Genomic DNA, 14,419 nt, shown 5'->3' on the forward strand with positions numbered 1-14,419 from the left:
ACCACCGTGGGACACCAGCACCACCATGCCACAACTGGCACCACTATGGGCCACGTGGTACCACCATGGGCCACCTGGCACCACCATGGGACACCAGCACCACCCTGGGACACCAGCACCATGATGGGACATCTGGCACCACCGTGGGCCACCCAACACCACCCCAGCCACCCCTGCAGCCCTGCACCCACCCCGTGGCACTGGGTGCCTGCTCCCACCGGGTGCGATACGCCGGGTGCCGGCGGGTGGCCGGGGAGCTGTGGCGGGGGCTGGTGGGTGCTGATAGCACCCGGCTCTTCCTGTGCGGCCAGAGCTGGCGTGGGGCCAGGCACCCGCCTCGGGGGCGGGGTACCCAGCTCTCCTGGGGGTGTGGGGGCACCCTGGTGTGGGCAGATGCCAGGGGTGTGCCGGACATGGGGACATGCTGGTGACGGGGACACCATGGGCACTGCCATGGGGACACGCTGGACATCGATGTCTGCTGAGCGTGGGCTTGGGGGGGACACCCCAGGCATGGGGACACCCCAAACACTGCCATGAGGACACCCCGGGCATGGGGACACCCCAAACACTGCCATGGGGACACCCTGGACAATGTCATGGGTGCACCCTGGGCACAGGGACACCCTGGACACTGCCGTGGGGACACCATGGCATGGGGACACCCCAAACACTGTCATAGGGACACCCTGGGCCTGGGGACACCCTGGCATGGGGACACCCCAGGCACTGACATGAGGACACCCTGGGCACGGTGACACCCTGGGCATGGGGACACCGTGGCACAGGACACCCCAAACACTGCCATGGGGACACTCGGCCCTTGCTGTCCCCATGTGTGTCCCCCCTCCAAGCACACCCCCCCCCCCCCCCCCCCCCCCCCAGGCAGCACCCTTGGGTCCCCCCACCACCCTCCTATGGGCCCATCCCCAGGGCCTGGGGACTGTCACCCACGGTGTCACCTCCAGCCCAGCTTTGGGGTGGAGGGACAGAGCCACTGGGTGCTCGGGGGCCTCTTCGAGGGCCGTCCCCAGGGTGGGGTGCATCCGGCACCCACCCACCCCCACCCCCCAAACTGCTTCCTGCGGGTTTTATCAGCGGGGGACACTCCTTGGGGACAGAAATTCGGTGCCACAGGGACGATGTACGGCAACGTCGAGTCCAGCCAAGGCGGGCAAGGTCAGATGTGGGTGCTGGGGCCCGGTGGCGGGGAAGGTAGGGAGCACCCCGGGGTGCTGGATGGGGTGGGGGGTCCCTAACACACACCCCCATGTCACTTTTGGGGTCTCACAGTGCCCTGTCTCTGTCCCTGAGGCCTAAAAGGGGTCCCCAGGGTGGGTGGTGGCACTCAGGGGGGTTCTGCCATCCCTGGTGTCTGAGGGGGGGTCCTCAGGGTGGACTGTGGCACCCAGGGGGGATCCCCATCTCCCCCCCGCCAGTGCCAGGGGTCACTGGGAAGAGTGGTGGCACCTAGAAAGGGATCCCCCCATCGCCGGTGCCCAAGAGGGGACCTCAGGGTGGATGGTGGCACCAAAGGGGACCCCATTTCTGTCTCTTGTCCCTAAGGGGTGTCCCCAGGGTGGGGGCAATGGCATGGAGGGGGTCCCCATCTTCATGCCTGAGGCGGGGAGGGTCCCTGGGGTGGTCGGTGACCCCCAGGGGAGACTGTCCCACCCCCAGTGTCCAAGGAGGGGGTCCCCAGGGTGGATGATGGCACCAAAGGGGACCCCCATTTCCATCCTTGGTGCCTTGGGAGACACCTTGAGGGGGGGATCCCCCACCCCTGATGCCCAGTTTGGGGGGTCCCCAGGGAAGTGGCACCAGGGAGAATCCCCCACCCTCATCCCCAGGGATCATGGTGGCACCAGGACAGGGGGGATCCCCCCCAAATGCCATCACCGCTGCCTCCCCCCTCCCTCAGCCTGCAGCGAGCTGTACCTCGCCGAGGAGAACCCCTACGAACCCCTGGACTCCCCCCTCACCCCACCGAGCCAAAAGCAGGTGCCCGACCCCCCCGGTACGAGATGGGCAGCGCCAAGAGCGGCGGTTAAAGCCGGTGCCACTGGGCTCTGCCCCAAGCAGGGGGCCCTTGTCACTCACACGCCCCCTTCCGAGTCGGGGTGTTGCTCCAGGGAGAAGCTGGTGTTGGTGGGCACCGTGGCCCTGGGGGTCTCGGTGCTGATGAACATCCTCTTCCTCGCCGTCGGCTCGCGGCACGGTGAGTAGCGGGGCTCTGCGGGGCGCGGGGGGGCCCCTTCCATCTGGGGAGATGCCGCTGGAGGTGCTGGGGGGGGCTGAGTTAAGGTTATCGAGGTGTCAGGGGGGATCCATGGGGGGCTGAGGGCTCGGCACCCCTCAACATCAGCCCCTTTCCCACCTCGGCCACCGCAGCAGCTCCAGGACACCCTGTGCCTTGTGGTGACAGGGTGACATCAGTGACAGGGTGACATGCGTCCCCCCCATGTGTGTGTGTGTGCCCCCCCCCCAGTTGCAGCCCTGACGGAGGCGCTGGAGGCAGAGAAGGAGAAGAAGCTGCTGAATGTGGGTGCGTGTCCCCCCCCCCTCCTCCTCCTCCTCCCACGGTGACACCCATGGTGTCCCCAACCCTTGTGCGTGTCCCCAATCTCTCTGTATGTCCCCAATCCCTGTGTGTGTCCCCAATTCCTGTGTGTGTCCCCAAACCTCGTCTGTGTCCCCAAACCCCGTGTGTCCCCAATTCCTGTGTGTGTCCCCAATCCCCATGTGTGTCCCCAACCCTCGTGTGTCCCCAATCCCCACGTGTGTCCCCAACCCGTGTGTGTGTCCCCAACCCCTGTGTGTGTCCCCAATCCCCATGTGTGTCCCCAATCTCCGTGTGTGTCTCCAATCCCCACATGCATCCCCAACCCGTGTGTGTCCCCAACCCCTGTGTGTGTCCCCAACCCCTGTGTGTGTCCCCAATCTCCGTGTGTGTCCCCGACCCCTGTTTGTGTCCCCAACCCCCATGTGTGTCCCCAATTCCCATGTGTCCCCCCCACCCCGCTTCACCCGTCACCCCTCCTCAGCCTCCCGCTCCTTCCTGCTGTACAACGAAGCGCACCGCCTGTGCATCGAAGCCAGCGGGCAACGACTGACAGCAACAACATGCCAGCCCGAGCTCGCGGCACAACGCTTCCAGTGGTCACCCGGGGGCCAGTTACGGGCCTGGGAGAGCCAGCGCTGCGTTACGGCAACCCGGGGGCAAAATCTGGCCCTGGTCAGGCTGGAGGAGTGCCGGGAGGACGGGCAGCTGCAGCGCTGGGAGTGCCACGCCGGCGGGCTGCTGGCCCTCCGCGGCTACGAGTTGTACTTCAATTACGGCAACAACCTCCAGCACACGGTGATGCTCTACACCGGCGACCGCGAGTGGAGCCGCTGGGTGGTCCACGGGAGCAAGGACAACGTCTGCTCCCTCTCCTGTTAGTCCTGGCTTCTTTAGGTCAATTTTTTAGGGCTTTGCCTAACTCTAAGATGGCTGAAATCAGCCCTAACCCAGCATGGATGCAGTTTAAGCTAAGCTCAAACCGCAACAGGGCGCTAAACCTGATTTAATGCTACATTGAGGGTGACTTAATCCTTATTGAGTCCAAACCTTAATGGGGTCCTAACCCTGATGCAGACTTGACCCTAAATATACACAATTTAACCTAACCCTAAGTGACGTCAAACCTCATCCAGATCTTAACCCTTAATCCAGCTCAAACCCTAAATGTGTGCGATTTAACCTAACCCTAAATATACACAACTTACCCTAACCCTAAATGACATCAAACCTCAGCTAGGTCCTAACCCTTAAACCAGCTCAAACCCTAAACATGTGTGACTTAACCTAACCCTAAGTGAGGTCAAGCCTCAGTGGAGTCTTAACCCAGCTCAAACCCTAAATAGATGTGACTTTACCTAACCCTAAGCTAGCCCAAACCCCAGCAGGGCCTTAAGGATAAACCATTTGTAGTCCTAAATATATAGGATTTAAACTAACCCTAGCCCCAGTAATCCTAACCCAGATTTAAGACTAAATATACAGGATATAAATTAATCCTAAACTAGCCCTAATCCCAGTGGGGCCCTAAATTTAAACCAGATTTAACCCCAAATATACAGGATTTAAATTAATCCTAAACTAGCCCTAATCCCAGTGGGGTTCTAACCCTAACCCAGCCATAAACCCAAATTTATAGGATTTAAAATAATCCTGATTTAGCCCAAAAGTCAGCATGGCCCTAACGCCAACCCAGTTGTAACCCTGAACGTATCAAGCTAAACCCAAAGCCCAGTGAGACCCCAACCCAGTTTTAACTCTAAATATATTGGATTCAACCAAATTCTGACCCAGCCTGAAGCTCACGGAGACCCTAATCCAGTCCTAACCTTAAATATGTAAGATTTAACCCACATAAACCTAATTCTAACCCTAACCCAGCTGTAATGCGAACCCAGTGAGGATGCTCAGCAGCCAGGGTTGTGTCTCTGGCCGGGGCTGTCAGGTCTCACAGCCCCAGCTGGGGGGTGACCCCCCTTTTTCTGTGTCCCACCCCCCCCAGGCTGTGCCCCTTGCTCCAAAGGCTGGACCTATTTTGCGAATTCCTGCTATTTCTACTCCAAAACGGCGAGTTCCTGGGAAAACGCCCAGAGCTTCTGCTCGCTCCTGGGCTCGCAGCTCCTGGAGGTGGACAGTCCCGAGGAGAAGGTGAGGGGGGACAGATTCGGGGGGGGGACGGATTTAGGGGGGACAGAGACGGCGGGGGGACGGCAACGGGGGACACTGTGGTGCCTGAGCTGGGCTTTGTGGGGAGGGGATGATCTTCTGGGGGATGGGGAGTGGCTGGAAGCCTCACGTGAACCCCATAAACCCTGCCCTGAACCCTACGACAGCTTTGGGGTCACCCTGCACCCCATTTGTCCCATGGGTGGGTGCTGCTAAGTCCTCACCCTAAGCTTTACCCAAATTTGGTCCTTTTAACCCTAAATTTACACTCTAGTACCCAATACTTCTACAATTAAGCCCGACACCATTTCTAACAGAGCTGTAACCCTAATACTAAACCAAATCCAGCCAAAACCTATCCCTAACCCTAATCCTGACTCTAACTCTAACCCTGACCCTAAGCCTGATCCTAACCCTGTCTCTAACCCTAACCCTCAGCATAACCCTGACCTTAACCCTATCCTTAACGATAACCCTGACCTTAATCCTGTCCCTAACCCTGACTTAACCCAAATCTGATTAACCGTAACCCTATTCCTACCCTACACTTAACCCTATCCTAAACCTAACCCTACATATATATGGGACTTGACCTAACCCTAAGCTAGTCCAGAACCTCAACGGGGCCCTAACACAGTCCTAACTCTAAATACACAGGATTTAAACTAACCCTAAACTAGTTCAGACCCCAGTGAGGCCCTGACCCAGCCTTAACGCCAAATACCTATAGTTCTAATTCTAAATACACAGGATTTAAGCTAACCCTAAGATAGTCCAAACCTCAGCAGGGCCCTAGCCCAGGCCTAACTCTAAATATATAGCATTTAAGATAACCCTAAGCTAGTCCAGACCCCAGCAGGGCCTTAACCCAGCCCGAACCCTAAATATATAGGTCTTAAACTAGCCCTGGTAACCCAGACCCCAATGACCCTCCAATTTTAACCGTCACTTTTCCTAACTGTGACCCCAAACCTGTGTATAACCTGACCTTAACCCCAGCCTTAGCATTCTACAGACTCTCACCCTGCCATCCCCGACCCCAAACCTCCTCTGAACTGTCCCCCAACACCTTAAACCCCCCCCCCAAACTCCCCCTGCATCCCCCCACTCCAGAGCAGAGGTTGTGCCAGCAGTGGGGAGGTGTTGGGGTATTGAGGGGGGTTACGGCATCAGGTCCTACCTGCCACGGAAAACTGCTGTCCCCAAGGGTGGGCAGGGGATTGTGGGGGGCTCTGCCGTGGGGTGACGCTGCCGTTGTCCCCAGGATCACGTCCGGACCATGCTGCAAAGCTCCTCCTGGCTCGGCATCAGGGATGAGGAGGTCGAGGGCACCTGGAAGCGAGCGGATGGGACTATCTTATCCCGGGAAAACAGGTACAGCTGAAGCTGGGGGACATGGGGACGGGGGTTTGGGGATGCGGGGGGACACCCCTAAACTGTCCTGATCCCCCCCTCCTCGTTGCAGCTCGTGGCACAGGAACGAGCCCAACGGCGGGCGCCAGGAGAACTGCGCGGTGGTGAGGGAGGACGGCGAGTGGTACGACTACCCTTGCACCAGCAAACTCTCCTGGGTGTGCGAGGGGCACCCCTGAGCGTGCAAGGGACACGCCAAGACACCCCCCCCCCAACACCCACTGCCCCCTCGGGGGGCTCCCCCTGACCCATCTCCGCTTGTCACAGCCAACCTGCAGCGCTCCGGGATGAAGCTCCGACCTCCAGCACATCTGTTTTGGGGATCCATGGATGGATCTCCAGGGAAAATTTGGGGGACGGGGTGGAATGGGGGGGTCCCTGCAGGGCAATAAACACGTGTGCAGAGTGAGGCCCCGCTCCGGTGATGTGGGGGGGCTGCGTGCGACAGGGGACCCCTGATGCTGTGGGGTGGATGGGAGCGGGGTGGCTCCTGGCTCTGGGTTTGGGGGTCCCTCAGCAGAGCAGTGATGGTTTGGGGGGTGCTAACACATGAAGGATGGGGGGTCTTTGGCCCCCAGGCTCCCCACAATCCCCCATGATCCCTTCAATTATCCTTCAGGCTCCCCAAAATACCCCTCAGACCCCCCAAATACCCCTTAGGGCTCCCCCAAGTACCCTCAGGACCACCCAAACACCCCCTAGACCCTCAGATACCCCCAAACACCCTCAGACCTCCCCCCAAATACCCTCTCAGACCCCCAGATATCCCCCAGGGCTCCCCCAAATACCCTTCCAGACCCCTCTAAATATCCTCCAAACTCCCATATACCCTCAGACCCCCGCTGTATCCCCCCCCGCCCCAAATACCCCACAGGATTCCCTCAGGCATCATCCAGGGCCCAGCCAAACACATCCCAGATCCCCAGATACCCCCAGAGCTCCCCCAAATACCCCTCCAGACCCCCAAATACCCCCCAGCTCTCTCCCAAACACCTCCAGAACCCCTTAAATACCCCCTACACCCCCAAATATCCCCCAGGGCTCCCCCAGATACCCCTCCAGGCCCCTCTAAATACCCTGAAGACTTCCAAATCCCCGCAGACCTCCCTAAATCCCCCGCAGACCCCTAAATACCACCAGGGCTCTCCCAAACACCCCCAGACCCCCCTAAATACCCCCTAGACCCCCAAATATCCCCCAGGGCTCCCCCAAATCCCCCTCCAGGCCCCTCTAAACACCCTCCAGACTCCCAAATCCCTGCAGAGTCCCCTAAATCCCCTCCAGACCCCTAAATACCCCCTAGGACTCCCCAAAGCACCCTCAGACTCCCCTAAATACCCCGTAGACCCCCAAATACCCCTCAGGGCTACCCACAACCCCTCACCCTGCCACCGCAGGCCCGGGGTGGGGGGAACCGGGCCCCCCTTTCCAGGGGGGTTGTCCCCGCTCCGGGGAGGGGGGGGTCCTCCCGGTCCAGGGGAGGGGGTGTCCCAGTCCAGAAGGGGGTCCCCGGTCCTGGGGGGGCGGTTTCTCCGGTCCTGGGGGGTTCCCCGTGGTTCCGGACTACAGCTCCCGGCAGCGCTGCCGGCGGCATCCCAGGAATTCGCGCCGCGGGATGGCGGCGCCGCCGCTCCAGGCCCCGCCGCGCTGAGGGGACGGGGACGGCCCTGAGGGAACCGGGCCGGGCTGAGGGGACTGAGCCGGGCTGAGACCACCGGGACGGGTTGAAGGAGACCTGGAAGGACCGAGGGGACCGAGTAGGGCCGAGGGGGAGGGTGGGGGGGCGCCCTCCGAGGTGTGAGGGGAGCGGGGCGGGCGATGGCGGAGCCGCTGCTGCGGCGGACCTTCTCCCGCCTGAGGGGCCGCGACCGCCCGCGCGGGAAGAAGTCGGACGCCAAGGACAGAGGTACGGACATCCCTCACCCCCGCCGAGGAACGGGCCCCCCGTTACCCCAGGGTCCCGTCTGCACCCCCCCGAGGAAGGGACACCCCCACTCTCAAGGAAGGTACCCCCCCACCCGAGGAAGAGACACCCACCCCCCCCCCCCGGAAGGGACCCCCCATCACCCTGGGGTCCCTCCTGCCCGCCCCCCCCTCAAGGAAGGGACCCCCCATCACCCTGGGGTCCCTCCTGCCTTCCCCCTCCCAAGGAAGGGACCCCCCCCCAGGAAGGGATCCCCCCCCTCAAGGAAGGGACCCCTCCCATCACCCTGCCAAAGAAGAGACCTCTCCCATCATCCTGGGGTCATTCCTGCACCCCTCAAGAAGGAAGGGTCCTGTACCCCAAAAAAGGGATCCCCCATTACTTTGGGGTGTCTCCTGCCCCCCCAGGTAGGGACCCCCGCAAGGAAGGGACCCCCATCATCCCACGGTGCCTCCTGCCCCCCAAGGAAGGGGCCCCTCATCACCCCAGCTCCCTCTGTGCCCTCCAGGAATCGGGGTGTCCCCGGCCCCGGGATCCCTCCAGTCCCCACCCCACATCTCTGGGGGTGCCCCACACTAAACCACAGCTGTGGCATCACCGGGGGGGGGGTCCTGGGGATTTGTGGGGTGCCACGGGGGGAGCACCTTGCTGTGGGTGCAGGGGGATTGGGGGTGCACAAGGCAGGGGAGATTGGGGTGCCCAAGTTGGAGGGATGCAGACAACCTGAGCGGGGGGGGGACACATGAATTGGAGGTGGGGGTGCAGAGATTTGGGGTGCACTATTGGGGGGACCCCCCTGTGTGTGTGAGCCTGAGGAGGGGGGCAGGGCATGGAGCCAAGGGGCACGGGCAGAGCCACCCCCGTCCCTGTTGGGGTGCAGCCCTGTTCTTATTGGGGTGCAGAGAGATTCGGCTGTGCCCCCCCATGCCCTGCCAGGGCTCCCCGTGCCCACGCCGGGACGGTGGGAGCGCGGCCACGGGTCCGTCCGGCTGTAAACAACCGGAAATCCCGCTTGGCAAGGGGCTGCGCACACCCGCCTGCGCTCACCGGGAAACGGGGGGTCCCGTCCGGCACGGCCACGGATTTGGGGTGACAGCAGTGGGTGACCTGGCTCAGAGTGGTGGGGGAAGATGAGAGAGAGGGGTCCCCATGTCCCAGTGGGCTCCCCAGTGGTGTTTTGGGGACCCTCACCCCGACTTTTTTCCTTCCACAGAGCATCCCCCGCCAAGCCCCGATTCTCCGGTGGCCCCCGAGGTGGCATCGGTGGAGCCGGTACCGGCGGCATCCCGCAAGCAGAATTGGGCCCGTTTTTCCTGCGGCGGCCGCGCGCTGCCTCCCAAATCCTCCCCGGATCCCCCGTTAGACACCGGCGAGTCGGACCCCGTCACCATCGAGCAGCTTGGTGAGGAAGACGTGGAACCGGCGGAGGAAGCCGAAACGGTGACCAGCTCCGGGGAGCTGGGTGGTCCCGGTAGGAGCCCTGGACATGGCGCGTACCTGCAGAGTCTGGAGCGGAGCAGCCGGCACTGGGTGCTCTCGTCGGTGAAGGGATCGGGGCTGGAAGAACCCGGTGGTGGAGCCGAAGCGGATACCGGCGCGTCCGGCAGCGAGGGTGAAATTTGGTACAACCCCATCCCCGAAGATGAGGACCCTCAGCTTGGGAGCTCCTGGAAAACATGGAGCGGAGGGAACCGCGACGCTGAGAGGGGCCGTGGGGGCGAGTCCCCCCCGAAGATGGGGAGGGAGGACCCCCCCCGGGGCGGTTTGGGAAAGGCCGAGAGCTCCAGCCGGGGAGAGGAGCCAGGAGCCAGCAGGACCCAGGCGTGCGGTGAGGGGCGGCACGTGGCTATGGGTCGGGGAGCGGGGATACGGTGGTGGCCCCCGGTCCCCCGCAGTCCTTGTCCTCCTGTCCCCCCCATCTCCCCATCTGCAGCACCCTGCGGTCTTTGTCCTTTCTCTGTCCCCCGTGAGGTCTCCTGGACCCCAAAGCTGATGGTCCCTGTCCCCAGTGTCCCCCAGACCCCATGTCCCTGTCCCCTAGGATGGCGTCACCCTGATCCCGTGGTCCCTGTCCCTTCCCTGTCCTCAGGCCAGAGGTTCCTGTCCCTTCCCAGACTCCCTGGACAGTGTCCTTTGAACCTCACTGTCCCTGTCCCCAAGGATGTCCCCAAGACCCCACAGTCCCTGTCCCCACTCCAGGACATTGCCCCAGGCCCCCACAGTCCCCATCCCTTCCCCATCCCCCAGGACACTGTCCCCAAGACCCCACAGCCCCCATCCCCAGCCGCCAGGACATTGTCCCCACCCCAGGACATTGTCCCCTGCCCCCCCCAGTCCCTGTCCCCACTTTACCCCCAGGAGAGTGTTCCCAAAACCCCACAGCCCCTTTTCCCACCCCAGGGGAGTGTCCTCAGACCCCCACAATCCCTGTCCCCACCCCAGGACATTGTCCCCATCCCACAGGACCCTCCCTCCACCCCACAGCACTTTCCACAGAGCAACCCCACCCCTCCCAGCCTTCCCAGTGTCCACCCAGAACCCCACTGACCCCTTTCACACCCCCCCCCCCACTACAGGGAAGATGCCGATCCCATGCGTGAGCTCGGGGACGGGCCTGACCCCTCCCTCACCCCCCGCCAGCCCCAAAAAGGGCCGTTCGCTCAACAAAGTGAAATCCCCCGGTACCGTCCGTCGCCTCTCCATGAAGATGAAGAAGCTGCCGGAGCTACGGAGGAAGCTGAGCCTTCGCAGCCCCCGTCCCCGGGGCCAAGACGGCGGCACCTCGCCCTCCGAAACCCGCAAGGAATCCAGCAACGTCATCAGCCGCTACCACCTAGACAGCAGCGTGGCTTCACAACCGGGGCTACCGCGAGCCAAAGCGGCCGGCAAAGGCGGCTACTTAAGCGACGGTGACTCCCCGGAGCTACCAGCTAAAACCGGGGCACGTACCGAAGCGGAGGATGGGGAAAACGGGCTGGATGTGGGCGCTTTCCGCCCCTACAGCTGCGGGGAGACGCCGCCGCGGTGCGGGCAGCACATTTCGGGGTTGGTGAGCGTCCACCTCCACGGCGTGAGGGACCTGAAGCCGCCGCGGGCTGAAGCCCGGGAGGTTTTTTGCGTCTTGCAGGTAGATGCGGCCAACCGGGCTCGCACGGCATTGCTGCCCTGCAAGACGGCGTTCCTCGGCCTCAACCACACCTTCAACCTCGAGCTGGAGGGTGCCCGGCACCTCAAGGTGATCGTTTTCTCCTGGGATCCCACCTCCTGTCGCAACCGTCTCTGCTGCCACGGCACCGTGGTCCTGCCGCACATTTTCAGAGGTACGGTGGGGGTCGGTTTGGGGTTTTGGGGCGACTCCGGTGCCTTGTTGACGGCACCGTTTGGCTCCGTAGGTTGCCGGGCCCAGCAGCTGGCGGTGCGGCTCCAACCTCGCGGTGTTCTCTACTCCAAATTCACCTTGGTGGAGCAGTGGGACAGTCCCGGGGAACGGGAGCCCCGTGTTTTTGGCGTAGAGCTGGGCCAACTGGTGGAGAGGGAGAAGACGGTCACCAAAGTGCCGCTGCTCATCCAGAAATGCGTTGCCGAAATCGAGAAACGAGGCTTGAAGGTGAGTGGGGCACTTGTGGTGACGGTTACAGGCTGCGGGGGTGGTAAATAAACACCCCCAAATGGCGGTGACGGGTGTTCCTGTTGGCAGGTGGTGGGGTTGTACCGGCTCTGCGGTTCGGCCGCCGTCAAGAAGGAGCTTCGTGACGCTTTCGAGAGGGACAGCGCGGCCGTGACGCTCTCGGAGCAGCTTTACCCCGACATTAACGTCATCACGGGTGGGTGCTCGCCCCCGGGGGGTGCCCCGAATGTCCCTGTGGGACCACGGCGATGGTCCCTCCACCCTCCTCGACGTGTCGCCTCATCCGCAGGGATCCTGAAGGATTTTCTGCGGGAGCTGCCCACGCCGCTCATCACCCCCACGCTCTACCACGTGGTGCTGGAGGCCATGGCCAAGCGACCCCCCCGCGGCCCCCCAGGAGAGCGGGACGCGGTCACCCTGCTCGACTGCCTGCCCAGTGTGGAGAAGGTGGGTGCTCAGCGCTGAAAAAGGGGTGTCCAGTGCCAAAAAGGGTGCCCAGTGCCAAAAAAGGGGTGTCTGGTGCCAAAATGGATGTCCAGTGCCAGAAAAGGGGGTGTCCGGTGCCAAAAAAGGGTGTGCAGTGCCAAAAAAGGAGGGTGCCCAGTGCCAGAAAAGGGTGCCCAGTGCCAAAAGAGGTGGGTGTCCAGTGCCAAAAAAGGGGTGTCCAGTTCCAAAAAAGATGGGTGTCCAGTGCCAAAAAAGGGGGTGCGCAGCACCAAAAAGGTGGGTGTCTGGTGCCAAAAAAGGTGGGTGTCTGGTGCCAAAAGTGGGGTGCCCAGTGCCAAGAAAGGGCTTGCCCAGCCCTGGTGAGGTATTAAGGGGGGCCCATGGTCTCCCCCCATCCCAACTTGCCGCTGCAAATCCTTATTTCTTGACCTGCGGCATGGGGCATGTCCCCATGTCACCTCCCTCCTCAGGACCCCCCAGGCATTTTCTGTGGGGGGGTTTTTATGTCCCCTCACTATCTAAGGCTTTAGTTACACCCCCACATTCACTGGGTGACTCGGTCCTGGCCCATCCTCAGCCAAATCCCCCAGGGCGAGTCCCCTCGGCTCGGTTTTGGGGTGGGGGGTGTGGGACAAGAGGGTGACATCAGAGACCGTCCCCACTGAGGCCGCTTTGTCCCCACAGGCCACCTTGACGCGGCTCCTGGACCACCTCAGCCTGGTGGCCTCTTTCCACGACTTCAACCGCATGAACTCGCAGAACATCGCCGTCTGCTTCGGGCCCGTCCTGCTCACCCAAAACCAGGAGCCCCGACGTTCCGCCGCCGCCACCCGCAGCTACGCCCACAGCGAGGACATCGCCAGCGCCGTTGACTTCAAGAGGCACATCGAGGTGCTGCATTACCTGCTGCAGGCCTGGCCGGGTGAGCAGAGAAGGGGGGGACACACACACCTGCACCCCCCTATTTTGTGGGGAGGCTCTGCGCAGGGCCACTGCCTGGGCTGCTATCAGTGGCAGCTGATCTGGGGGGGTCTGGGACCACCCACCATGGGCCACCGTCCCCAGTGGCTGTTCCAGTGGTCTGTGACCCCCAAATTACTGCTTTTGGGGACCCCCCCCAGCTCTGGAAGTGGTCTGTGACCCCCCCCCTCATGTGCCACCATCCCCAGCAGCTGCTCCAGGGGTCTGTGACCCCCAAATTACTGCTTTTGGGGACCCCCCCCAGCTCTGGAAGTGGTCTGTGACCCCCCCTCATGTGCCACTGTCCCCAGCAGCTGCTCCAGGGGTCTGTGACCCCCATGTGGCTGCTCTTGGGGACCCCCCCCCGCCCTGGAAAGGGTCTGTGACCCCTCTACATGTGCCACTGTCACCAGCAGCTGCTCCAGGGGTCTGTGACCCCAAAATGGCTGCTTTTGGGGACCCCCCCCCAGCCCTGGAAGTGGTCTGTGACCCCCCTCATGTGCCACCATCCCCAGCAGCTGTTCCAGGGCTCTGTGACCCCCACATTGCTGCTCTGCCCCCGCCTCATTCCCAGTGGCTGGACCATAGTCCCTCCATCTCCACCAAAAGTCTGGTTGCCCCCCCATTTTTCCAGCAGCCAGTCCATGGCCCCCCCACCATCCAACAGCTCTCCTGGGGGTCCCCCCATTTGTTGCTGGTCTGCTCCCCCCCAGCTATTTCCAGCAGTTGCCCCCCCCCCCCTTCCCAGCAGCTGATCTGGGGTCTCCCCCCTCCCAGCAAAAACTCTGCCCCCCCCCCCCATTTTCCCAACCCCCCAACACCACCAAACCTCCCAGTGACGCCCCCTCCACCTTTATATCTCTCCACAGCCCCCCGCTCGACCCCAGCCCCCCAACTTGGGGAGGGGGCTCAGCCCACTTGCCCGCGGCAACCACGGGGACCAGCGCTGCGCCTGGACCTGCTGGAGAGCGCGGTGGTGGCCCGGCCGCGGCCCCGAGGCCCCGAGAGTCCCCCCAGCAACCGCTACGCCGGCGACTGGAGCGTCTGCGACCACCAGTTCCTACTGGTGCCCGGCACGGCCGGCGACGCCGACTACGATGAGGTGGCAGCGGGTGACGGCGAGGCCGCGGTGCCGGCACGGCGCTCCCCGCACCGCCGGACCCTCTTCGTGGCCGATTTTGCGCTGGGCGAGGAGCCCGAGGGGCCCTTCGGCCCCCGCCTCAACCTCAAGGACTTTGACGCGCTCATCCTCGACCTGGAGCGGGAGCTCGCCAAGCAGATCAACGTCTGCCTGTGAGAGCGGCGCCGGTGCCGATACCGG

General features: G+C 62.6%; 2 protein-coding genes across 3 annotated transcripts; both read left to right on the plus strand.

The window, feature by feature from the left end:
• Positions 1-1,081: 1,081 nt before the first annotated feature.
• On the plus strand, positions 1,082-6,548 carry LOC141937204 (macrophage mannose receptor 1-like). Of its 2 annotated transcripts, none has more exons than XM_074854751.1 (7): positions 1,082-1,179; positions 1,922-2,218; positions 2,489-2,545; positions 3,045-3,437; positions 4,563-4,708; positions 5,991-6,100; positions 6,192-6,548. In XM_074854751.1, the coding sequence occupies exons 1-7, from the start codon at positions 1,143-1,145 to the stop codon at positions 6,316-6,318; spliced, it is 1,167 nt and encodes a 388-aa protein (XP_074710852.1). In that variant the 5' UTR covers positions 1,082-1,142; the 3' UTR covers positions 6,319-6,548. The 2 variants fall into 2 exon arrangements, with proteins under 2 accessions (XP_074710852.1, XP_074710851.1); XM_074854750.1 differs by having other exon boundaries at positions 1,100-1,215.
• A 1,409-nt stretch (positions 6,549-7,957) lies between these two features.
• SYDE1 (synapse defective Rho GTPase homolog 1) lies at positions 7,958-14,395 on the plus strand. The gene is made up of 8 exons (XM_074854654.1): positions 7,958-8,045; positions 9,277-9,891; positions 10,640-11,383; positions 11,456-11,670; positions 11,761-11,887; positions 11,981-12,138; positions 12,823-13,060; positions 13,968-14,395. Exons 1-8 carry the CDS (start codon positions 7,958-7,960, stop codon positions 14,393-14,395), a joined length of 2,613 nt encoding a protein of 870 aa, XP_074710755.1.
• Positions 14,396-14,419: the final 24 nt, after the last annotated feature.

This window comes from Strix uralensis, chromosome 38 (genome assembly GCF_047716275.1).
Source record: "Strix uralensis isolate ZFMK-TIS-50842 chromosome 38, bStrUra1, whole genome shotgun sequence".
Lineage (NCBI taxonomy): Eukaryota > Metazoa > Chordata > Aves > Strigiformes > Strigidae > Strix > Strix uralensis.

Coding starts and splice junctions, on each gene's coding strand:
- SYDE1 (XM_074854654.1), top strand. CDS start 7,958: ATGGCGGAGCCGCTGCTGCGGCGGACCTTCTCCCGCCTGAGGGGCCGC. Junction 11,888..11,980: donor CGACATTAACGTCATCACGG/GTGGGTGCTCGC, acceptor CCTCATCCGCAG/GGATCCTGAAGGATTTTCTG. Junction 12,139..12,822: donor GCCTGCCCAGTGTGGAGAAG/GTGGGTGCTCAG, acceptor TTGTCCCCACAG/GCCACCTTGACGCGGCTCCT.
- LOC141937204 (XM_074854750.1), top strand. CDS start 1,143: ATGTACGGCAACGTCGAGTCCAGCCAAGGCGGGCAAGGTCAGATGTGG. Junction 2,546..3,044: donor GAAGAAGCTGCTGAATGTGG/GTGCGTGTCCCC, acceptor ACCCCTCCTCAG/CCTCCCGCTCCTTCCTGCTG. Junction 6,101..6,191: donor ATCTTATCCCGGGAAAACAG/GTACAGCTGAAG, acceptor TCCTCGTTGCAG/CTCGTGGCACAGGAACGAGC.